Consider the following 25,185-nt stretch of genomic DNA (forward strand, 5'->3'; position numbering starts at 1 on the left):
AAATTATTGTGCCGGTGTGTTTACCTTTATGCGAGTATAAAGGTGACTCTTCTATTGCCTGGTTACTCTGACAAATTAGCATTTTTTATTTAAGCATTAATAATTTAATTACTTCATATATCACTGCTGTGAAAACCAGTTGATGTCAGGGCATCGTTTTTCTTGACCAGGTGTATTGACTCAGTGTTGGTTTTCTAAAATCAAATGAGGGCATACAAACACCAAAGAACCCAGATGGAAGTGTCCCAACCGACAGATTAGGTGTGCAGTTTCACTGGTGGTTCTCGACCAGTTTACCAGATAGACCAATTTATGCTATTATACATTAAAAGTATGAGACATGATTTTCAAGGCAACCACCTTACAATTTATATTTGTAACTTACATTTCACTTTCAAGGAATTTGAAAGTTGTATAATATTGGTTAATAACTATACTAAATTTTTGATAATATTTGCTGAATCCAGAAAAAATAGGACATGGTAATGAAATTAAATGGCCAATAAATAAATCATGAAACTATAATAAATCAAAGAAATATAAGAGTAACAAGTTTGTTCTGTGTTAGCTGGGTATGTGTACTCTTAATGATATTCAATGAAGTCATATGTCTATTAACCTCTTAAACTCTTGTGCATTTTCGGGCTGACACCCACAATGTTTCACACTCAAATTTAAAAGCTCACCATTCACACATACTTTAGACTAATTGCCAAAAAATTTGTCTCATTTTCAGATAACCCCCCAAATAAAAAAAGACTCCAATTATTCATAAATAATACTGTATGTGTTTATAATCTTATGATAAACAGAATTTTTTGTTGTTGTCTTATTTTATTCCACTAAATGGCAGCATGCTCTAAAAAAAGATTTTTTTTCTCTGTCACATTCCATCACAATCTACAGATCTGAAATGTAGGTGGCGCTGTAACGCATTTTAGCCCTCACAGATGTGTTCGTCCATGGACATTTAGTCTAATTTTCAGTTCAAGCACCACCCCTGTTATTTCATTGAACATCTCGGCCTCTGAGTGGACTAGAAGCTCAATGTAAGTATCATTAGAAAGCTGAGATCCTCCCCTAAATATAACATTGTGTCATCAACAGTCGAAACCATATTTTTCTGATGATTTGTTTGGCATTCTTTTCCTGCTGGATGGCATATTTTGCTCTTCCATGATATAACATTGTATTATTCAGCCAAGCAACCTCACAGATCAAAATGGCAAATTTTATTAGAGAACAGATATAAAGTTTTTGGTTATTTGGGGCTTACAACAGCATTTATTGGAGCATAAAAGAGATGTTTGTATTTATTTGATGACTTACAGAAATAACATTTCACTTTGTGATTATTTTGAAAATTATTCGAACTGTGGTATTAGGTCAACAAAATAATTCCTGAGAATGAGAGCTTTCATTTGATTTATGACTTGTCCATTTATGTGTTATGTGAAAGACTTTTATTTTCATATAAATATTTCTAACCCCTTACCTCTGGGGGTTGCTAATTTGTGATGCGAATATTTTGAGGCCTTATTTTGTTATGTAACATAAATGCAGAAGTGATGGTTATCTCTGACAAGTTCAGATACTAAGTTTTCAAATGATACCTCATATGCCTGACTTATGTATACGGGAACTTTAAAGTTTCAAATGTGTTCTCAGCCCACTCCTGTATTCCCTGTACACACATGACTGTGTGGCAACACACAGCTCCAATGCCATCATTAGGTTTGCTGATGATACGACGGTGGTAGGTCTGATCACTGACAATGATGAGGAGGTGCACAGAGAGGAGGTGCACACTCTGACACGCTGGTGTCAGGATCACAACCTCTCCCTCAATGTCAGTAAGAGAAAGGAGCTTGTGGTGGACTGCAGGAGAAAAGACAGAGAACACAGTCCCATCACCATCAATGGAGCACCAGTGGAGAGAGTCAGCAGCTTCAAGTTCCTGGGTGTCCACATCACTGAGGAACTCACATGGTCCATCCACACTGAAGTCGTTGTGAAGAAGGCTCATCAGCGCCTCTTCTTCCTGAGACAGCTGAGGAAGTTTGGAATGAACTGCCACATCCTCACATGGTTCTACACCTGCACTGTAGGGAGCATCCTGACTGGCTGCATCACTGCCTGGTATGGCAACAGCAACGCCCTCAACCGCAAAACCCTGCAAAGGGTGGTGCGAACTGCCAGACACATCATCAGAGGTGAGCTTCCCTCCCTCCTGGACATCTGTGAGAAAAGCTCGGAGGATCATCAGAGACTCCAGCCATCAGAGCCATGAGCTGCTCTCACTGCTACCATCAGGCAGGCGGTATCGCAGCATCAGGCCCGCACCAGCCGACTTCATGACAGCTTCTTCCCCCAAGCAATCAGACTTCTGAACTCTTGATCTCTCACAATCAATATACATCAGCACTGCACTTTATTACTCTTACTCTTATATCTCACACCGGACTGTCATAAATTATATTATTATTATATTATATTCTCTCTTAACAACACACTGGCAACTGACTATCAGCCGACAGCCTGAATGTCAATACAGTACAATACAACCTACTGTACATTTTATATATACTTTATATACTATTTTTATTGTATACTGTGTATTCTGTATTGTGTGTACAGTATATATTGTGTACTGTATACTGTACATTGTATATTATTATTTGTATACTGTGTTGTAATTATGTGTATATTAGGTATGTAAATTGTGTTGTGTAATTCTGATGTTTATTGTAAATTGGTATATGTCCCATCACTGTCATGACTATGTTGCTCAGAACAGCACTTAAACAAAAAATGTATGAATACATTTTTTCTTGGGGAGGAGGGGGAGGGGGTGGAGATGAAAAAAATAAACACTTGGAATACTTTTTTAATTCTCTCCATATTTATGTTAAAAGCTAATTTCTGTTGCATCCACTTTATCAGCAACAATGTGAAAACCCATACAAGAACTCCATAGGTCCATACAATGCAAGTGAATGGTGGCCAGAACTTTGAAGGTCCTAAAAGCATATAAAGGCAGCATAAAAGTAATCCATAAAAATCCATTGATTTAATCTAAATCCTCATAAGTGATAAAAGTGTGGGTGAGAATCAGATCAATATTTAAGTCCTTTTTTACTATAATTTTTCACTTCCACATTCTGCCGATTTGCATTCTTTGTGTATATCACCTTCTACTGGGCAGGGAGGAGAATTTAGAGTAAAACAGTTGATCTGTTCCTCATCCACACCTATCATATCACTTATGAAGACATGGATTTAACCACTGGAGTCACATGGATTACTTTTATGTTTCCTTTATGTGCTTTTTGGACCTTCAAAGTTTTGGTCACCATTCACTTGCATTGTATGGACCTACAGAGCTGAGATATTCTTCTAAAAATCGTCATCTGTGTTCAGAAGAAGAAAAAGTTATACACATCTGAGATGGCATGAGGGTGAGTAAATGATGAGAGAATTTTCATTTTTGGGTGAACTATCCAGTGTTTATTACAATCCAGTACCAAACTTCAATCATTTGAACGTACAGGATGGCAGACAGTACTTCCAATATGGAGTACACATATGTCCATAGAAACAAAACTCTTTCTTGGGAATACCAAGATGCTCCTTGAAAGCTGCAGTTTAATAAAGCATTCATTTAACCTGTAGAGATGGTCTCTGTACACAGTCTGGCTTGACTGGATGAATTATAAACACTGGTCACAAAAAATAATGAGCTGATTTATCTAGGCTGATATTTTTGCATTTTTTTAATTTTTTTTTTTTACATCCAAACATTAAACACTGTATGATGACATAAATGCTGGTGATAATACTATTGGCATAACTTGAGCATGACAGATTACCATCACTCCTCCATTAAAATTCAGTTAATACCCTGAGATGCACATTTATTTGATCAGATACAGTTCATCTGAGATACGAGGTGCATTCAGTCCCAAAGACTACATTCCAAATTTAATGCTTTAGAAACCATCCTTCAATACACATCAGTAGGCAGTTTGAATTCCTTGAAGCAGTAAAAGGAGATGTCTCCATGGTCCACCACAGCAAAAGTCACTGGGACTTCTCCACTTTGAAAGGACAGCTGCTTCATGACAAGTAGATCCGGCACAGGGCCATCAAAACTGTAAGAAGACATAGACAGACATTAGTATTGCTGTGTCAAGATAAAAAAAAAAAAAAATGCATCATGTTGCTTGACATAAACACCCAACAGTTAGACTAAATTAATTATACTGTCACTTTATTTAACAGTGTCTGTATTACTGTGTATTCTAGATTAGTAAGTACTTAACTGTTTTGTGCAGCTGCATGTAAATACACTGTTATACTGTAGTTATTACTATAGTAATTCATTTTAGTTACGTTTGATATGTTTAAGACACTGTAAAATAAATTGATACTGATTATTAATATTAATAATGTAAACATTTATTAAACAGTGTAATTATTGTCATCGAAAACTAAATAAAGGAAATAAAATTAAACACTAATTGGAAAAACTGAAACTACAATAAAATACATTTTCATGACTCCAAAACTAACTAAAATTAAATAAAAATGTTGTTTCTTATATAAACAATGTATTTAATATGAAAATGCCACTAAACAGTGATAACATTTAATGACGTTAAACACTGAAATGACATCAGTCAATGGATTAACTTTGGCAGCCCTAAAATACTTGAACAAGCTTTAGCGTACTTCTTGCCGTAAGTTTATCAATATTGCAACAACAATATTACAGTGTATCAGTCTTTCCCCCATCTAGCAATTACTGAATTTGTACGGCCAAATTTAGTTGGTATTTCTAAAAATGTAAGATAATCACAGACAGGTCATACAAGGTCAAATATAGTATATTATTAAAGATTGTATGCATATTTCATGTCATTGCCAATTTACAGGACAAAAAGCTGTTCACAACTTTTGAATGCGTCAAATCTTTCAGCCTCTGTATAACTAAGACAAAATGACAAAAGGCTTTTTCTTCAGTTCAAGTGCAAGCAATCATTGTGCGCAATCATAATGCAAGTAATCAACCAACAGACTCTTTCATTTCAACATATTGTGTCAGTGTGTTTACCTGCAAACACACATGTGGGTGTAGGGCTTGCCAGGGTTGCTCTTTTTAAACTCTGCTACCGTGTCTGGTTGGTAAACATTAAAACTAATCTTCCACTGGTCTGACTGAGTCATTCTGAGAAAACAGAAACCAGAGATTAGGCAATTTATTAATCGAAAACCCTAATTTGAATGAGAATTTTGAGAGAAAGGTCAAGTTATTCTGACAGCAATTAAAGAAAAAATGAAAGTTCTATCATCATTTGCTCACCCTTGTGTCATTCCAAACCTGTATGGCTTTCTTTCTTCTGTAGAACACAAACGGTGAATTTTTGTAATATGCAGGTGCATCTCAATAAATTAGAATGTCGTGGAAAAGTTCATTTATTTCAGTAATTCAACTCAAATTGTGAAACTCGTGTATTAAATAAATTCAATGCACACAGACTGAAGTAGTTTAAGTCTTTGGTTCTTTTAATTGTGATGATTTTGGCTCACATTTAACAAAAACCCACCAATTCACTCTCAAAAAATTAGAATATGGTGACATGCCAATCAGCTAATCAACTCAAAACACCTGCAAAGGTTTCCTGAGCCTTCAAAATGGTCTCTCAATTTGGTTCACTAGGCTACACAATCATGGGGAAGACTGCTGATCTGACAGTTGTCCAGAAGACAATCATTGACACCCTTCACAAGGAGGGTAAGCCACAAACATTCATTGCCAAAGAAGCTGGCTGTTCACAGAGTGCTGTATCCAAGCATGTTAACAGAAAGTTGAGTAGAAGGAAAAAGTGTGGAAGAAAAAGATGCACAACCAACCAAGAGAACTGCACCCTTATGAGGATTGTCAAGCAAAATCGATTCAAGAATTTGGGTGAACTTCACAAGGAACGGACTGAGGCTGGGGTCAAGGCATCAAGAGCCACCACACACAGACGTGTCAAGGAATTTGGCTACAGTTGTCGTATTCCTCTTGTTAAGCCACTCCTGAACCACAGACAACGTCAGAGGCATCTTACCTGGGCTAAGGAGAAGAAGAACTGGACTGTTGCCCAGTGGTCCAAAGTCCTCTTTTCAGATGAGAGCAAGTTTTGTATTTCATTTAGAAACCAAGGTCCTAGAGTCTGGAGGAAGGGTGGAGAAGCTCATAGCCCAAGTTGCTTGAAGTCCAGTGTTAAGTTTCCACAGTCTGTGATGATTTGGGGTGCAATGTCATCTGCTGGTGTTGGTCCATTGTGTTTTTTGAAAACCAAAGTCACTGCACCCGTTTACCAAGAAATCTTGGAGCACTTCATGCTTCCTTCTGCTGACCAGCTTTTTAAAGATGCTGATTTCATTTTCCAGCAGGGTTTGGCACCTGCCCACACTGCCAAAAGCACCAAAAGTTGGTTAAATGACCATGGTGTTGGTGTGCTTGACTGGCCAGCAAACTCACCAGACCTGAACCCCATAGAGAATCTATGGGGTATTGTCAAGAGGAAAATGAGAAACAAGAGACCAAAAAATGCAGATGAGCTGAAGGCCACTGTCAAAGAAACCTGGGCTTCCATACCACCTCAGCAGTGCCACAAACTGATCACCTCCATGCCATGCCGAATTGAGGCAGTAATTAAAGCAAAAGGAGCCCCTACCAAGTATTGAGTACATATACAGTAAATGAACATACTTTCCAGAAGGCCAACAATTCACTAAAAATGTTTTTTTTTTATTGGTCTTGTGATGTATTCTAATTTTTTGAGATAGTGAATTGGTGGGTTTTTGTTAAATGTGAGCCAAAATCATCACAATTAAAAGAACCAAAGACTTAAACTACTTCAGTCTGTGTGCATTGAATTTATTTAATACACGAGTTCCACAATTTGAGTTGAATTACTGAAATAAATGAACTTTTCCACGACATTCTAATTTATTGAGATGCACCTGTACTGTAAACCCTAATGTTGTCATTACTGGAAAAGTTGTCTTAATTAAACATTACTTGAAATTTCAAGTTTTGGGCTCATAACCCAAATATCTAAGTTCCTTGAACTTATTTTTCTTAAAAATCCATAGACTTCAGATTTTAAGTGTTAAAAACTCAAACTACATTTAATCATTTAGCAGACTAATCTATTGAGTACAAAATTGAGTCTATGGGGAATACCCATAATGCCTTGCGCTTCAATTATATGATTATGTTTCCTTGGTCAAAGGGAACTTACAAAGGCACTTAAATAGTTGTCATTAAGAATTCATAGAGGTTTTAGCTCTTTTTTTAGTATTATTTATGTTGTTTTGTGTGATGTCACCATTAGGGTGATTTGTGTTAACCCTGTCGACATTATCTCAGTTATCTCAGTTCTCCTACGGCATATGCAACTGAAGTACAGGTGTCTATGCATTTCTGTGGAGAAATACGTTTATATAATGATTGACATAGAATAAGGTATAATCTTCATTATTTAAGTTGTGTTATTGTATGATGTAAATTTTAGTCCATTCATCTAAAATTATTACATTGAAACAATCTAGATACTTCAATTTAAACAGTTAAGGTCTACATGAATTCTATATGATCACCAAGTTTAGTGAACTCAATTACACAAGTTTTAGAGACGCCATTACTCAATTCAATTGAGGGAACAAATTTACTCTATCAATTGAGCAGAGTCAACTTACAGACTGAAATCTAAGTGATTATTCACTAAAAATATTCCCTTACGCCACAGCTCTCAAATTAAATATGGCACATTAATATGATGTCAATGACACCAAACGTCATTTGTTCATCATGTCTGTGACACAAAAACATGAAGAGTCACGGCTAAAGGTGCCACGTTTTATTTGAGAGCACTGAGAATTAAATTTGTGCTCCACAGAAGAAAGTCAGTCACACGAGTTTGGAAGGACATGAGGGTGAGTAAATGATGACAGAATTTTCAATGTGACACAAGATTCAAATGTTAACGGAGGAAAGCACAGTAATGATTGGCAATATACACATGGAAACGCACTCAAGCCAGCTGGAAGACTTGATAATGCTAATCTGGTCCAGCAGTTCACCTGCACATAAAAGGACAAAAAAATATAAAAGTTACATGGGAAGAACAGAAGAATGAGAATTTTCCACCAAATCAATTGGTGTCCTATTACTTTTCTAAAGCATTAAAGGCATAAAATACAGGTCCTTTGGAAAAATAAATACATTAGATAAACTATTATAGATATATTCTTACGGTGTGAGTTGCACTGTCCAGGCTGAGTTAGAGGCGTCACCTCCCTCTCCCACAGGTGGGCAGGTCGTTCTCTCTGCTGCTGACTCCTCCTCTTCTCCAGTAGCTGAGAATACTCCACCCAGTTCCTGCAGCGCTGCACCTCTCGGTCACTGTTAATATCCTTGTGGTATCGATCCCTCTCTCTCTGCCGCTCTATGTCTCGGCGTGACAGCCTTTCCTCCTTCATGTTGAGCCTCCTCAGCCACGGAGCCACATCACACTCGCCCACCTCAAGAGCTCCTGGCAGCAGGCTCGGGTCTGGAGACGCCAGGTGGACCGAGCAGCTCCTAGAAGAGCCCAGGTCTGGGAAAGAGATGGAGCTGAAGTCCCAGCGACAAGCTGAGGTTTGGGCTAGAGCAGGTGGAGACTGAATGTCCCCTTCCATCCACCATGTCCTTTCAGAGGTTTCATGTGGAGCTGGATTTTGTGCTGACTGCATGGGCTCCTCCTGATGCTGATCTGGAGTTGTCTGAACTGCAAACTGCTCATCATTCTGATGTTCAGCCGTTGTCTTCTCCATTGACGACATGCTACCTTTTTCACTGCAACCACATTATGGAGATGTATTAGTTAAATAGTTAAAAAAAAAAAAAAAATCTGTCATTATTTATTCACCCTTATGTCCTTCCACTCCCTGTGCTGTTTTCTTTTTTTTCAATCCAGAAATAATAATAGCCACATAATGTTGAAGGGTTGGCACACCTCAGAACATGTAATATTTTATTTATATTCTTTTGTCATTTTTACAGCAATGAGGAAAAATCGGCGCTGCTGACGTGACTGTTGTAAAAGTGGCACTTACGGTTCATGATGAGGGGAAAACCATCCAAAACGCTCTAAACCTGAAGACTTTAGCCTCTGAAACATCGGTACGGTATCCATTAAGGCTGCACGATTGACTGAATTAAGAATGAAATCGCGATTATAAAACCTCAAAAAGGTCTCCATTCAGAGCTTCAGTCAGCGGTGCGTGATCAAGTGGCGCCCTCTAGCAGTTTTAAGCAGTACATGGTGAGCAACGCAGCAATTTTAGATGATGATTTAAATTTGAATATGTGGGGGGGGGGATTTTTCCCCTTTTCACCCAATTTGGAATGCCCAATTCCCAGTGCGCTTTAAAGTGCTCATGGTCGCGTAGTGATTCACCTTAATCCGGGTGGTGGAGGATGAATCCCAGCTGCCTCCGCGTCTGATCATGTGACTTGTTGAGCGCGTCGCCACGGAGCCATAGCGTGTGTGGAGGCTTCACGCCATCCACCACAGCATCCGTGCTCAACTCACCACGCGCCCCACCGAGAACAAACTACATTATAGTGACCAGGAGGAGGTTACCACAAGTGACTCTACCCTCCCTAGCAACCGGGCCAATTTGGTTGTTTAGGAGACCTGGCTGGAGTCACTCAGCACACCCTGGGATTCGAACTAGCGAACTCCAGGGGTGGTAGTCAGCGTGTTTTACCACTGAGCTACCCAGGCCCCCCCTACGAAACTATATTCTACGAGACTATATTCGCTTCTGGAGCTAGTTTGAACAGAGGCATAAAACTCTCGCAATGTGTCCTCACTGAGGACAGCAGAGTAGCCGTATTAATTTAGAATGGTGATTAAACTGACTGGAACTACCTGTGTATTAAATGGTTTTAACGCACACATTCCAGCCAATCAGAATCAAGTATTCGAACAGACCATGGTATAATAAATAATAATTCACAATTAACAAATAAAACAAACTTTCCTGCAACAATAACAGATTAAAAAAATGCAGCTTTGAAATTTTTTTCTTTGTAGTGCGCCAATGGGTCAGTGTGTGACGTTTCCATCTTTTGGTTGCACATCTTCTCATCAAAGATGTTTTGCAGGTGAGAGTTCACAAAACTGTCATTTTGGTACACAGCAGAATGCAAAATTTCTTCACATGGGCTTGCGTTTCCTATCTCCTGTATTCTGATGCATCTGAATGGGAGAAAATGGAGCGCAAAGTATAGTGTGATTGCACCTTACAATGACAGTTCATAGTGATCAGGCCCGTTAAGTGCCAAAAAGGACATAAACTTGGTTTTTCCTGCATAAAATTGTGGCGCACGCATCAGCTCGGCTTCCCTCAATATGTGAGCTCTGGTTTAAATTACAACTTTGGCAGCTGTATTAAAAAAAAACAAAAAGGTTATTCTTTTTTCATAACAAATAACAGTTTATTAAAGAAAGACTAACTACCTAACTAACCACTGAAATGCAGACCCACTCATGGTCTTTCCTGTGATTATGGCATTACAAATGCATCTGTCAAACAATAAACGAACTATGGTACACACAAGGTCAAGTACAATGTAGAATAAAAGTCTGGACCTTTATTAATTATATATTATAAGTCATTGTAATATTGTAATACATTTCCTGTTCTAATGATGCTTGATATTAGGAAACAAACTGGCCTGGTTTGACTGCAGAAATATCAGAAAAATAATATTTTTCCTTAATTATTAAGAGTCTGGTAAAAGGAAAACAATATTGAGTAGGACATTTTCACTATAGAAGCACAGTCCCAAATTAGTAAAGTGGTTTACTCATGAATATTATAACTAGCCCTATAGAAATAAGGTGTTAAGTTAGTTTGATATACACAGCACCTTGATGCACAAAAACTCTGTTGAATTCAGAAGTTTCTAGATGCTCAGATGATCAAAAATAAATAATATTCATTACAAACATGAAATGCAACCACATATCTTAAATATTAATCGCAATTATGTAAAAAAAAGCATCCTGATGACCGTGTACATCAGCCACCAGCGAAGACCATTTTTGACCTAGGAAAAACCCTGCATAAAAACAACAAAGTATTCCATACTTCTCTTCTGAAGCCATACAATAGCTTTGTGTGAAGACAGTCTGAAATGCAGGCCGTTATTCACTGAAAATCTTTTCCTTCACTGCAGATCTCAAATCTCATTCTCCACTCTGCATATTTGATGTGGCGCATTGCATTTGGTTATGACAGAATGCAAAAACCAATCAATGACGTAAAACCTGCCACGGCACACTGACATGCTATTTTTGAATCTAAACGTGAACATGGATTAGATTTGAGAGCTTCAGTAGAGGGGAACATTAGCAGTGAATAACGAATTTGATCTTTCAAATCGCACAAAACTATTGTATGGCTTGACTTGAATTATAGCGCGCAAGTTGTATGAACTACTATGTTATGATACTTTTTGGAGCTAACAGCCGTAGTCTATATAAACTGCCACTGTTTGGATGAGAGCTGTGCGAGGATTCTTTAAAACTTCTTTTGTGTTCCACGAAAGAAAGAAAAACATGGGCTTCGAACGACATGGTAAGGGTGGGCGATATGACCAAAATCTTTATATCACGATAACGATATATATCACAATACAGTAAAAGTTTTCTGGAAAATCAGTAAAAATTGGTTTATATATTAAATATATATATTAAATATTGCCCATTTTTGGAACTCCAGTCAGTGAATTAAATACTTTATAAATTAAAACTATTTCCTCTTTGTTTGGAACAAGACAATCAATGTCAAAGTAAATAAATAAATACAGTGCATTCAGAAAGTATTCAGACCCCTTCATTTTTTTCACATTTTGTTGTTGCAGCCTTATGCTAAAATGCTTTAAATTATTGATTTATTTTTCACATAAATCTACACACCATATCCCATAATAACAAAGAAAAAAAATGATTTTTATCACATTGACGTAAGTATTCAGACCCTTTGATATGACACATGAAATTGAGCTCAGGTGCATCCCATTTCTCTAGATCATCTTCGAGATGTTTCTACACTTTGATTGGAGTCCACCTGTGGCAAATTCACATTGATTGGACATGATTTGGAAAGGCACAAACATGTCTATAGAAGGTCTCACAGCTGAAAATGCATATCAGAGCAAAAAACCAAGCCATGAGGTCAAAGGAACTGCAGAGCTCAGAGAGAGGATTGTATCGAGGCACAGATCTGGGGAATATTTTTGGCTGAATTGAAGGTTCCCAAGAGCACAGTAGCCTCCATAATTCTTAAATGGAAGAAGACTGGAACAACCAGGACTCTTCCTAGAGCTGGCCGCCCAGCCAAACTGAGCAATCGGGGGAGAAGGGCCTTGGTAAGAGAGGTGACCAAGAACCCGATGGTCACTCTGGTTGAGCTCCAGAGATCATGCAGAAGGACAACCATCACTGCAACACTCCACTGATCTGGGCTTTATGGCAGAGTGGCCAGACAGAAGTCTCTCCTCAGTGCAAGACACATAACAAAGCACCTAAAGTACTCTCAGACTGTGAGAAACAAGATTCTCTCATCTGATAAAACAAAGATTGAACTGTTTGGCCTCAATTCCAAGCATCATGTCTTGAGGAAACAGGCACCACTCATCACCTGCGCAATACCATCCCAAAGGTGAAGCATGGTGGAGGTAGCATCATGCTGTGGGGGTGTATTCAGCGGCAGGGACTGGGGGACTGGTCAGGGTTGAAGGAAAGCTGAACACAGCATAATACTGAGATATCCTTAGTCCAGAGCACTCAGGACCTCAGACTGGGCCGAAGGTTCACCTTCCAACAGGACAATGGGGCTAAGCACACAGCCAAGACAATGCAAGAGTGGCTTAGAGATGACTCTGTGAATGTCCTTGAGTGGCCCAGTCAGAGCCTGGACTTGAACCCAATTGATTATCTCTGGAGTGACCTGAAAATGGCTGTCCACCGACGGTCCCCATCCAACCTGACAGAGCTTGAGAGGATCTGCAGTGAAGAATGGCAGAAAATCCCAAAAATCCAGGTGTGCAAAGCTTGTTGCATCATACCCAAAAAGACTTCAGGCTGCGCACTTCGGTGCCAGAGTCACGTGAAACATTTGCGTGTCAGATGAGAAGAATTAGTGCTTTAAAAGCGTCAAATGCTTCGTCATTCAATTTGCTTGGTCGGGCGCAGAAAATTTTTCGATGCCAGAAAAACCCTGTCCATGTTTCTTCAATTCTCTGTCTCATGTGAAGCCCTGTCCACTGATAGATAAGCCCACTCTGCGCCCGTGGATATTTACATATTGTGATATACATGGTATCTATTGGTTGATACTTTATATCATCGCCATGATATATATCGTCATATCGCCCACCCCTACATGATGATGAGAAAACAAATGACAGAATTTTCATTTCTGGATTAACTTTGCCTTTAAAACTAAAATACAGACAAAGCCAGGATTTATGTGGCAGCAGTTTATGACTAAAGGAGTTATATTCCATTAAAAACATCTTATCTTTAATACACGGTGAGATGAGAATTAAAGTGACATTAAAGATAATCATAAATACTATGAGTGCATTTGTGTACCTGGAGACAGGACTCTGACAGCGCTTCCTTTTCAGCTGCTGTCTGTGTTTGTCACATGATGCTGGCAGGTTCAGCTGTCTCTCATAATGGGATGGGACTGAACTGTGTGAAAGATGGAAATTGTATCGAAACAATCTCATAGCACAGTTTGTATACACTAACTCAAACAGACACAAATAGACATAACGAGTGTAAGTACATGGTTTTTACCTGGGGTCAAATCTGTTCACAACATACCCAAGCCTTTTCAAATGTCCAAAAACCTATGTTGAGGACGAAAAATTACACTAATAAATGTTTAAAGGTCTAAAGTTGTTTATGTTTTGCTCTTATTCATCCCAGAGGATGTAGACTTTATGCTGACAATTATCGGTGTTGATGCATGAAGTTTGTCTTCATCTCATGTGTATAAATCATTTTTGTTTGTATAAAAGTGCTTTTTGTAAAATGTTTTCAATGACTGAGTGCACCTTTGAGAAGTATTGACTTATTCAGGTGACTGTTGAACAGATGCTTGAAACAAACCTGATACTGGTGAAGAGTGATGGTGTCACAAGAAAGAAAGCATTCATAGCCCTCCTGAATGGACAGAGGAAGATCCCGGTAAAACACCTGTACATTGCCCTGTAACAAGAAAACATTGCAAAGATACAGAAGAGTGACGACATTTTTGTCTCACAACACCTAATATATGATTAAGTGTGGGAATGCACCAATTTGGAAATTTTTGGCTGATACAAAACTATAGATTTAAAAAAAACAAAAGAAAACTAACAGCTGATATTTACATCATGGCAAGCAGTGTTGTAGTTTTGAATTTTGTTTTTATTTATATTTATTTTCAATTTGTGCTTTCAATTTAGTTTATTTCTCGTTGAACATATATTTTATCCATCGACTATTAAAATGAATAGCCTTTTAGAGGAATGCATCACATGGTGTTTCTCTAAGAAACATGCTGAATTCAGCATTTCAAAAGAGTCAAAAGCTCAACATCTTTTAGCTCGTTCTTTAGAAGTCAAGCATCTAGATACTCACAGAACGGCGGGCAAACAGAACAATATCTTGCTCTTTATTTGATAGCCTCTTCTGCTGCTCATTTTCTTGTGTGCAATGGATAAAATTGTGATCCGTGTCTCTTGAGCGTGGCTGCACGCACAGCACACAGGGAACATTACCTTGACCATGAAAACGCATCCATGACTATGCGCTAAAGTTTGAGCGCTGGAGATTTCCCGATAGCCAAGTAGACATCAGACTCATTTTACATGTTATTTGTTGCAACGCTGATAATAGCCGTCATTTGTGTATTTTCCAAGTGCTAGAAATTAAATGGATCATGCACAGCCTTGGCTAATCACCAAGTTCACGTCTTTTGGAGGCCCCCCTACAATGCGAAGGCCCTAGGCAATTGCCTATTCTGCCTATAGCTTGCGCCGGCCCTGAACGCAGGGATCTCAAAACGTGTTTTCCTAAGTTTCGAACTACAGTTAACTTGACACAGCGACCTAAAACGCTGTGTTTATGACACGACACAACCAAAGTGAGATGCTTCAAAAGTGTCCATCTGATGCATGTGTACATTGACATGTCCTTAGAAAAGACCTTATATTAAATCTATCTCAGACAGGTTTACTAATTAAATTGCAAAATTGATTGCTGTAGACTGCAAGCCAATGAGAGGCTAATTTTCAGTAATATGAAAATAAACAATATATTAATTATTTATATTTACACCAATCAGCCACAACATTAAAACCGCCTGCCTAATATTGTGTAGGTCCCCCTCGTGCAGCCAAAACAGCGCCAACCAACATCTCAGAATAGCATTCTGAGATGATATTCTTCTCACCACAATTGTACAGAGCGGTTATCTGAGTTACCGTAGACTTTGTCAGTTCGAACCAGTCTGGCCATTCTCTGTTGACCTCTCTCATCAACAAGACATTTCCATCCACAGAACTGACGCTCACTGGATGTTTTTTGTTTTTGGCACCATTCTGTGTAAATTCTAGAGACTGTTGTGCATGAAAATTGTTACAGAAATACACAAACCAGCCTGTCTGTCACCAAAAATCATGCCACGGTCCAAATTACTGAGATCACATTTTTTCCCCATTCTGATGGTTGGTGTGAACAATAACTGAAGCTCCTGACCGTATCTGCGTGATTTTATGCACTGCACTGCTGCCACGTGCCCCACCGAGAACGAACCACATTATACATTATTCCCATGTGACTCTACCCTCCCTAGCAACCGGGCCAATTTGGTTGCTTAGGAGACCTGGCTGGAGTCACTCAGCACGCCCTGCGATTTGAACTAGCGAGCTCCAGGGGTGGTAGCCAGCGTCTTTACCACTGAGCTACCCAGGCCCCCTGGAAAATGCCTTGTTGATGAGAGAGGTCAACAGAGAATGTCCAGACTGGTTCGAACTGACAAAGTCTACAGTAACTCAGATAACCGCTCTGTACAATTGTGGTGAGAAGAATATTATCTCAGAATGCTATTCTGAGATGCGGGTTGGCGCTGTTTTGGCGGCATGAGGGGGACCTACACAATATTAGACAGGTGGTTTTAATGTTGTGGCTGATTGGTGTAGATAACTGCCAGAGGTGTTAATTTGATCAATATCCTAATAAAAAAATTATTAAAAATATTGATGTCCGAATCCGATACATAAGTGCATCTCTAATTAAGAGGGGAAAAAATGTCCACTTACACATTCCATAAGGTAAAGAGCCTCTTCTGGATGCAGGTACTGTTTGCCTCTGTCTGAAAAACCCATCGTCTGCCAAAACTTCCCCTGAAAAATCACATTACACATGACACTAAAAGGTGACTATTAATAATTGAGAGATTCATTCATTTGATGTTTGATGTTGAACTCACTGCTGGTGACTGCAATTCTACTAATCGTTCCTCAGGGATCCACGCAGCTTTTACTAGATTCCCTCTGTACAGACACATAAGAAAAGTAAAGAACATCAAGACATTTCTTGTGACTACTAGGGGTGGGTGATATGACCAAAATCTCGTATCACAGTATGAGTAATATGATATCACGGTTGCTTTTGGTGGAAATGTAATAATCCAGTGAATTAAATACTTCGATGAAATATGTACATTATGTAACACGAGTAAAAAATAAAAAATAAAAAAAAACGTCTCAAAACAGTAAACACAATATTATAAAACAAGTTCTTAGTCTAAATTCTGATTGGATTAGCCACATTCAAAGCCCTACAACCATAAAAAAAAAACTTAACTACTGTATGCTTCATGTTGACTGGTGCGGGACATGTCCCGCTTTGTATTTTTGCATTAATCCATGTTTCTTCATTGCCTCATATGTAAATAAATTGTAAAACAGTCCAGCCCACCAATAGCTGTGTAGATATATCTACCTCAGTATATGCGGTATAGCAAAATCTCTACCAGTAAACATATTTTTATCGCTGCATACACCGTCATACCGCCCAGCCCGAGTGATTTTCATGTACTGTTGTGAAATGAGTTCAGGCAATCATCACTCACAGTCTCTCAACTCGCTCCTCTGCCAGCAGTGTCCAGTGCTCGTCCAGACTCTGCTGCAGTCGTGCTCTCTGCTGCTCTGATCCACTGGGAAGAAAGTCTTTCTGGCCCTTCAATGGGATCTTATGGCTTCGGGATCTCGCCTGAAACAGCTCTGATGGACTGCATGCAAAGCAATGACAGAGGGTTGTTTATTGTTTGCTTTTAAATACAAATTATTATTATTTTTTTTTTTAAATGTATATGGGTCAATGACATGTCACAATTTTTTGTACAGATTTATTAAATAAAAAAAAAGAAAAAAGAAAAAAAAGAAAATGCAATTCATACAAAACAATGACTTCAATACACCTCTACTATGATGAACATTTTGTTCAATTACTGAGTTCAAAGTCATTTTGCTATTTTTTCTGGGGCTTAAAGTAAAAAATGTCTAAGTGATGTAACCACCTGAGACGGTTAATAAATAAAATAAATAAATATCAAAGTCTCATTAAAAGAAAAACCATATTGTCATGAGTAGTGCAGAGTAATAAATAATAAAAATATAATCAATTTAATAAATAAATAAACTGTCGAACAATTTAGTTTTAAAATATGATAAAAAAATAAATAATAAAAACGTTTGTCCACCAAATCAAAGTCAAGAGGTGTAACCAACATGTACTGTAAGTAGCCATTTTTATGTCAATAGGGAAAACAATGAGGAGACCTTTAGACCCTCAAGACTGTGTGAAAAAAAACAAAAAAAACAAAAAACATTATTTTGTGATAGATTTTTAATTATCCATATTTTGACATTTATATAAAAAGTCATTTGGTGTAACCCCAAGAACACTTCTTGATAATCTTGACTCAAAAAAATCTAAATATTTGTACAAATATGTCTTATCTTGAAAAATAGCTTTGAAAACTTTTTTGAAATGTAATAATTAAGTTGCATACACTCAAGGTATTCAAGATGAAAGGAAAACAGTTCAATACATTTTACTTGATGGTTATAAGACATGACATGTTTTAAGTAAATAAACTTAAAAGCCTTTTTTTTTTTTTTTTTTTAAATGCTACAAATGTTTTTTTTTTTTTTTTTTAAATCTGTGAAACCAGTATGAACACACAGATTACATTTCTACAAACTTGACCTGTAATTTTCATCACCTGAACAACCTTATTAGTCAATGACCCATAAATGTAATATATGAAACCTAACCAAGTATTTTGCTTGAAAAGTGTGCTTGAGCTTTCTTTCTTATAATAAATGTTACAAGGTTTGGCGTTTTATATGAAGACATTCAGACACTGTAAGCGTGTCTTAAGTGTTCAAGTACTGTTTGGGGCCACTGTATATAATAGCATGCGTAACATACAAATATAATATTTATTTACAATTTTATTTTTTATTTTTTTTATTTTTTTTTTTATTTATTGCTGAGAACGGGAACATACAGCACATAATATCAACAACACTTATAAAAGAAACAACAATAAAAATATAAAAATAAAAAAAATTAAAATTAAAATAAGAGGGCCATTATATCATATAAATATATATTTCCTAATATTATTACTAATTTTATCGCGGTGACGGAGTTGACATTCCCCTGCTGATAAACCTACCAAAACAAATGATAAAGTGTTTAAAAAAGCAGGGCACCTTAACTTGTCCTTGATGAGCCCTGGAAGTATAATGTCGTTATGACAGATTTTATTGAAAAGGGGGATAAAACATTATAGGTTTGGTGTATTTGCTTGCTAACCGCACGTGCAGCATTATAAGGCTTTAACAGGAATATTGTCGTGTTACTGGACATCACAAGCGTATCAATAAACTAACATTACTAAATCTATAATGACTGTGATACACAGGATGTGTTACGAGAGTTACCTGAGCAGCTCGTGATGAATATTGCGTTTGTGAGTATCGGCAGATGTGTCACTGTCTGCCATGTTTGATATTTACTGCTGTCTTTCTGTCTTTCTGTCTGTCTGTCTGTCTGTGTGGTTTCAGGGTCCTAGTGCGCAAATCGTGTAGTTGCAATGGTGTGACTTTGCCAGTAGATGGCAGCAGCGCAGAACACCGAGTAACAATGGTTTGACCTTATTCACACACAGCAGTGTCATCTTTGATTTTTGACGGGAATGACAACGAGGCTGTGAGGGATAGACGTACAATCTCTTTAATGTGTTGTACAGTTGTTTAAAGTGTTTGTGGACTGGTCTGCTGATGAAACATTAAAAAAAAATCTTCTTAAGAAATTTAAGTAGACAAAAAAACTTGACATGAGTTGTGGAAAATCTGATGTAATCTAGAGGCTTTTTAATAACTTTATACAGTGCATGTCATTGAAGAGACGGTAAGATATCGTTCACAGCCTCGTTTTCGTTCCTGACAAACATCAAAGATGGCGCTACTGTGAATAATGTGCCATGCCCATAGATATCCCTGGTTAGAAAGCCCCATACTGTCAGAGTATGTACTGTATTTGATGAAGGATGCACTTCTCGGCCGGTAAAACAGTACGTTCTTTAGGCATGTGAGTAGTATGAATAAATTCCATACATACTTCATCCGGGGACGTGTATTGTCCCGTGACCCAAATATATGACATGTTAACAACTTACAAATATCGAGAGTTCCACAAATTCGCAGCTCATTATTTTCACATGCAAATTAGCTTTGTGGCAAACTTGCGGCAAATTGTCCATTGTTGCCAGAGGTTTGCTGCAGGTTCATGGCAACCGGTGAAAGGCTGCAAACTTCTGGTAAACATTTGCGGCAAATAGCAAGCTCATTTGCATGTGAAAATAATGAGTGGCAAATTTGTGGCAAGTTTGTGGCAAGTTTGCCAGAATAGACTCTAGAAGGACCATTTAAGCACAAGGAACAAATTTCTTGGTATTTTTAGCACTTACAGTTGAAAAGAGCCATCCGACTCGCGGTTCACTGTCGTTCTTTTAAATCCAGCGAATGTGACGTCTCTTCAGCTATGGAGGGATTATGGGATAAAGTGTCCAGTCGATCCACACTTCAGGATTTCGTCTGAAATAGCAGGTTGTCTGGGTATTTCCGCTTACTGTTTTATGAATACTGTGGATTCGGCGTACTGTTTTTGGCATACTATTTAGTAGGGAAGTATGGATATTCGGACGCAATGTTTGACAGAGGGACATTACTGGAAAGTCTTGGCTATGTTCAGAATAGCATACTACCATATATAGCTCTTATTATTTCTGCAGTATGAGACTGTATATAGTAGGTGTACTGTGCACAGTATGCACATTTTTATTCCAACTTTCTATGGGAATTGACTGCATGCTGCAGATGGTGTTGATAGAGCCTTCATTGCAGAATATTTGAGACTGTTTTACATAAATAAAATTATTTTTAATTCTTCTTATTATTATTTTTTATCATTTAAGTTATTTAATATTATAATATTATATTATACTTTTTACATGCCTTCTGTTTGTGCAGCTGATTTTTTTTTTCTTTTTTTTTTCTTCAAATTAATGGACTATTCTCCAAAAAACACTTTCGGCCGCTTTGCGTCCTCCTTGTCAGTTAGTCACTTGATTTTCGTTCAGGTCTTGTCATATGTCTAACGCTCTTTGATGAAGCATGTTTGCTGTGGCTGTTGCTCCAGAGACAGCTCTGCTGAGGTGTAATCAGGAGTATCAGGTGAAAGGTGTGGATGGTGATGTCTGTTTAAGCAGTATCACACATCCAGCTCTCTTTTTTTTTACACAAATGGTCACAAAGCTCAGCCACCTGACCCCAAACCTGAGAAAGACGTGTCTAATGAAGGAACCTCGCAAACCAAAACACTACCACTACAAACATACTTCAGCTCCTCCCACAGCCCTGCTCACCTCCACCCCCTTCCTGAAAGTCAACAATAAACCACGTTTCCAGTAAGCCAGATAGCTTCCCAAGTCCTGCCCATCGCCATGGTAACAAACGCCATAAGCCGACAGTGGTGTCTCTTTTGGCCAAATGGGGCCACCCATGCAGAGAAATGTATGGCACAGCATGACATGTTCTGTATATACCCTGCAGACATGCCTTACTTTACAGTTTGTGTTGTGATACGTTCTTTTGAGAACTTTATTCAGTGTCTGATGCATCAAATTCTGCATATATGTTGGGTAAATCCCACTATGTACAATACGTTCATGTCAGTGTCAGAGAGGGGAGATTGGGGCTAGCTGTCACACTGTTTACTCCAGTGAATAGGCTATATCTCAGGGTGGTTTTATTTTTGAAAAACTATTTTTATATATGCACAAATCTAAAAGTCTTGACTACAAAAAAGCTTTGGAACATTTCTCATAAAACTTAAAACAATTCATTTAAAAGCAAAAATGTTAAAGGTCACATATCAAAAATATCAAACCATTGTTTTAGCCACCAAATATTGTAATTAAATAAACCGTAAACATATAAAACACATGTGATGACTTGCCCAATAACCCTCGTACCAAGAACATAGTCCAACCATATGGTTAAAGGTGCACTCAGTAATTTTTTCCTCATTAAACTCCTAAAGACATGAATTGTAATTTTACTATACATAGGAAATCATGAGCACTCACATGAGATGAAGACTCCAGTCATATCAGTAATCTTATTAAAGCTGTTTTATTCTACATGGAGAGGGTCCACACATGGGGGCTGCCATGTTAGAATCACATGACCAGCTGAATACTACTCGTTGAATCTCAGTATCTGTCCTGTTATTTGACACTTCACTCATTGATTAATCATGGCTGACTGTGAATACTAAATTTCTACAATGACATCTGAAACTGAAAACTATTGATTTTAAATGATGCTGCATCCAAACCACTTTGACAAAGACAAAAGTTACTTAGTGCACCTTTAAAATCTTCAAGTTCATCAAATAGTTGACCCTTGCCTGAATATATGCTAGTGGTGTTTTATATTGTATTTTTATGCTAAAGGTCTTTTGAAATATCCCTTTAACTAACAAAGACATCATGCTCCAGGCAGTGACATAATTTTTAAAGGGAAAACAACAGCACAAACTGATGTTTAGCATTAGCATATATAGCATATTCCCTTACAAAAACTGAGAGTTCTGGCAAACTTGCTGCAAATGTTCCACACATTTGCTGCAAATTCACCGCTCATTATTTTTTACATGCAAATGAGCTTTGTGGCAAACTTGTCGCCAAAGGTTTGCTGCAGGTTCACCACTACCGGTGTAGAGCTGCAAACTAACATTTGCTGTGAATCACAAGCTCATTTGAATGTGAAAATAATAAGTGGAAAATTTGTAGCAAGTTTGCGGCAGATTTGTCAGAACTCTAGGGATAGCAATTGCAATGAATTTGATGTATTCTGTGATGTGTTGTGGTAGTTTTTGGTTTGTTTCCCTCTAAAAAAGATTCAGCCTGATTGATACAATATAGAAATGGATATGATAACAGTAGCATTTCAAAAGATGGTCAAAAAATTTCAAAATTAAGACGCTGGTTATCACCCCTGGAGTTCGCTAGTACGCTAGTTCGAATCCCAGGGCGTGCTGAGTGACTCCAGCCAGGTCTCCTAAGCAACCAAATTGGCCCGGTTGCTAGCGAGGGTAGAGTCGCATGGGGTAACCTCCTCGTGGTCGCTATAATGTGGTTCGTTCTCAGTGGGGCACATGGTGAGTTGAGCACGGATGCCACGGTGGATGGCGTGAAGCCTCCACACGCGCTATGTCTCCGTGGCAACGCGCTCAACAAGCCACGTGATAAGATGCACGGGTTGATGGTCTCAGACGCAGAGGCAACTGGGATTCATCCTCTGCCACCCGGATTGAGGCGAATCACTACGCGACCACAAGGACTTAAAAGTGCACTGGGAATTGGGCATTCCAAATTGAGTGAAAAAAATAAATATAAAAAAAATAACTCATAGTCCCTCAATGATCGATGGCTTAATTTAGCCATTTTAGCATATTTCCATCCTATTATGTTCCATCATGTTAATTTTCTTGCCATTGTATAAATAATCAAGTTATAGTTTGTAGAATTTAAGTTACGGAGCTTGATCAAAGCATCTTTCTGAAAGACCCTTTTAAGCAGATTTCAAAAGGTACATAACGTGTTGTGGCTCAATACTCATGATATCCCTACATTTACAGTCTGAATGGACACTGAAAAGACACTTGGATTTTATAATGTTCATGATATACAGTAGTTCATACCCTAAATGGGTGACAGATTTGTGGTCAGTTATGTCAAACAATCCCTGTGCTAAGCCAAAGGTGACGTAGTAGCTTTGTGTGCAATTCTCCACGTCCCATTCAGAAGCGCTTAACTCCCGGGTCTTGGGAGGTGTGAAAGTCTTTCATAGTGTGACTCCTTAATCCGCAGTTTAATGCACTGAATTGGGCCTATGCAGTCTGAAATCAGCAGAGCTGTGTTTTAGTTTTTTTCTTTTGTGCCGGCCGTTGGCTTGCAAAACACAATCCTAAGGACTACGGGGAAGTTCGGCAGATCTCCAGAGAGGTCATATCAAAAGGTCAACCTCAATAACAACTCTAGCCCTAATCGGACAGGACTAGTTTTCCCTGAGGTTTAGCTAAATTTGTGTTTCACAGATGTTCTTTGTTCTTTGAAGTTGTGCAAGAAAACACAGAGGAAATTATCAGGGGTTGACTGAGAAATCTAATCCTGTCTGAATAGAAATGTCTGTGATTGCAGTATTATTTTAAAAAAAAAATCTCATTTATTTTTCATTGCGTTGTCTGGTGTGCCTTCATTATGGATTACGACTTTTTTGCAAACTTTGTGGGCATGATAACATTTTGTTGTTTAACTGTTGGCATCCCCATTTAACGTAGAAAGAAAATGTGCAGATTTGGTTTACATGAACTTCCCCAGGCATTTTTTATAGGTTGCAATTTTTTTTATTATTATTATTTATTTTTTTATTTTTTTATATTTTATATCATAATCTTGAAAAGCAACCTATGATGATCTATTTTGAATACAGTAATGCTTGTAAAATTTATCGGCATCTGAGACATCATTTCCACCGGGTATTATGATGCATTTCCAATCACATGTGGTCAGGTGAGATACATCGCTGTTTACACCTGGTCACTTAAATGCGTCTCCTGCGACAACTTGTGATTGGATTTGGAGGGGAGGGTCTCTGTTTCATGATGACATACATCAATCACTATGTCAGTGTGTTACTGCATGATATTAAAATACAACAACGTAAGTAAAGACAAAGAAAGCACGAAAAATAAAACGGTGCACCGTTTCTCCCAGATGTGGTAGAAATGTAATCTAAGCACAAACGCAACATGTCAAGCAGAATTATCCATTATTTTAGTAGATTACCTGTATTAAAGGAGCTTCAGGTATTCATGCTTCACATTTGTGTTGATATCAAACACACTGAAGAAGATCCGTAAAGTTATAGTTATTGTGTATCCACTTTTTTAAATTTTCAGATTGGACGGTTATTTCCTTTTAAAGCTGCTTGTAACAAGTAAGGTTTAAACTCTTGTTTCAGTGCAGTGGTTGATTGACAGGTGAGGGGTGGCACTTCACTGCTGCCGGGACGCATACAGGCCGGATTAGCGTTTACACCACAAATGTGATGTGGTCACATGAGTTTTTATCACATTCGTTTGTGGTTCCGATCATAAAACGTTTTAGACCCCGTTTAGACCTGTATTTAGCGCTGACCACATGTGATCGGATCACCCGAAATGCATCTTAATAGCAGGTGGAAATGGGGTCTGACATCGTTGAAACTTTCTCCCCATTGCAGCACCCTGGTACTTAAAAAAAAAACTTTAAAGAAGAAAGGAAATGCAAAGGAAACCCCTCAATCCCTAAATCAAAGGTCTCCTAATCCCTTTAAAAGGTGCTGTTCAAACAGGTCTGTATAGTAGAAGAAGCTGACACCTTTAAAACTATTAG

General features: G+C 38.1%; 1 protein-coding gene across 1 annotated transcript; it reads right to left on the minus strand.

Annotated features, from left to right (window-relative positions):
* Positions 1-3,478: 3,478 nt before the first annotated feature.
* Positions 3,479-19,218, minus strand: LOC127451159 (tRNA-splicing endonuclease subunit Sen54-like). Its single transcript, XM_051715633.1, has 11 exons — positions 19,124-19,218; positions 17,242-17,400; positions 16,597-16,660; positions 16,427-16,510; positions 14,232-14,330; positions 13,917-13,969; positions 13,707-13,808; positions 8,310-8,890; positions 8,088-8,136; positions 5,114-5,227; positions 3,479-4,151 (listed from the first exon to the last, which is right to left on the minus strand). The coding sequence occupies exons 1-11, from the start codon at positions 19,183-19,185 to the stop codon at positions 4,004-4,006; spliced, it is 1,515 nt and encodes a 504-aa protein (XP_051571593.1). The 5' UTR covers positions 19,186-19,218; the 3' UTR covers positions 3,479-4,003.
* Between the last annotated feature and the right edge of the window lie 5,967 nt (positions 19,219-25,185).

This window comes from Myxocyprinus asiaticus, chromosome 14, assembly GCF_019703515.2.
Source record: "Myxocyprinus asiaticus isolate MX2 ecotype Aquarium Trade chromosome 14, UBuf_Myxa_2, whole genome shotgun sequence".
Lineage (NCBI taxonomy): Eukaryota > Metazoa > Chordata > Actinopteri > Cypriniformes > Catostomidae > Myxocyprinus > Myxocyprinus asiaticus.

What these genes read in the sequence shown, in the direction of transcription:
- LOC127451159 (XM_051715633.1), bottom strand. Translation starts at nt 19,185, where the DNA reads ATGGCAGACAGTGACACATCTGCCGATACTCACAAACGCAATATTCAT. An exon ending in TAGAATTGCAGTCACCAGCA is followed by an intron (nt 16,511 to 16,596) that starts GTGAGTTCAACA and finishes GTGATTTTTCAG; the next exon opens with GGGAAGTTTTGGCAGACGAT. An exon ending in CTCTTTACCTTATGGAATGT is followed by an intron (nt 14,331 to 16,426) that starts GTAAGTGGACAT and finishes TTCTTGTTACAG; the next exon opens with GGCAATGTACAGGTGTTTTA.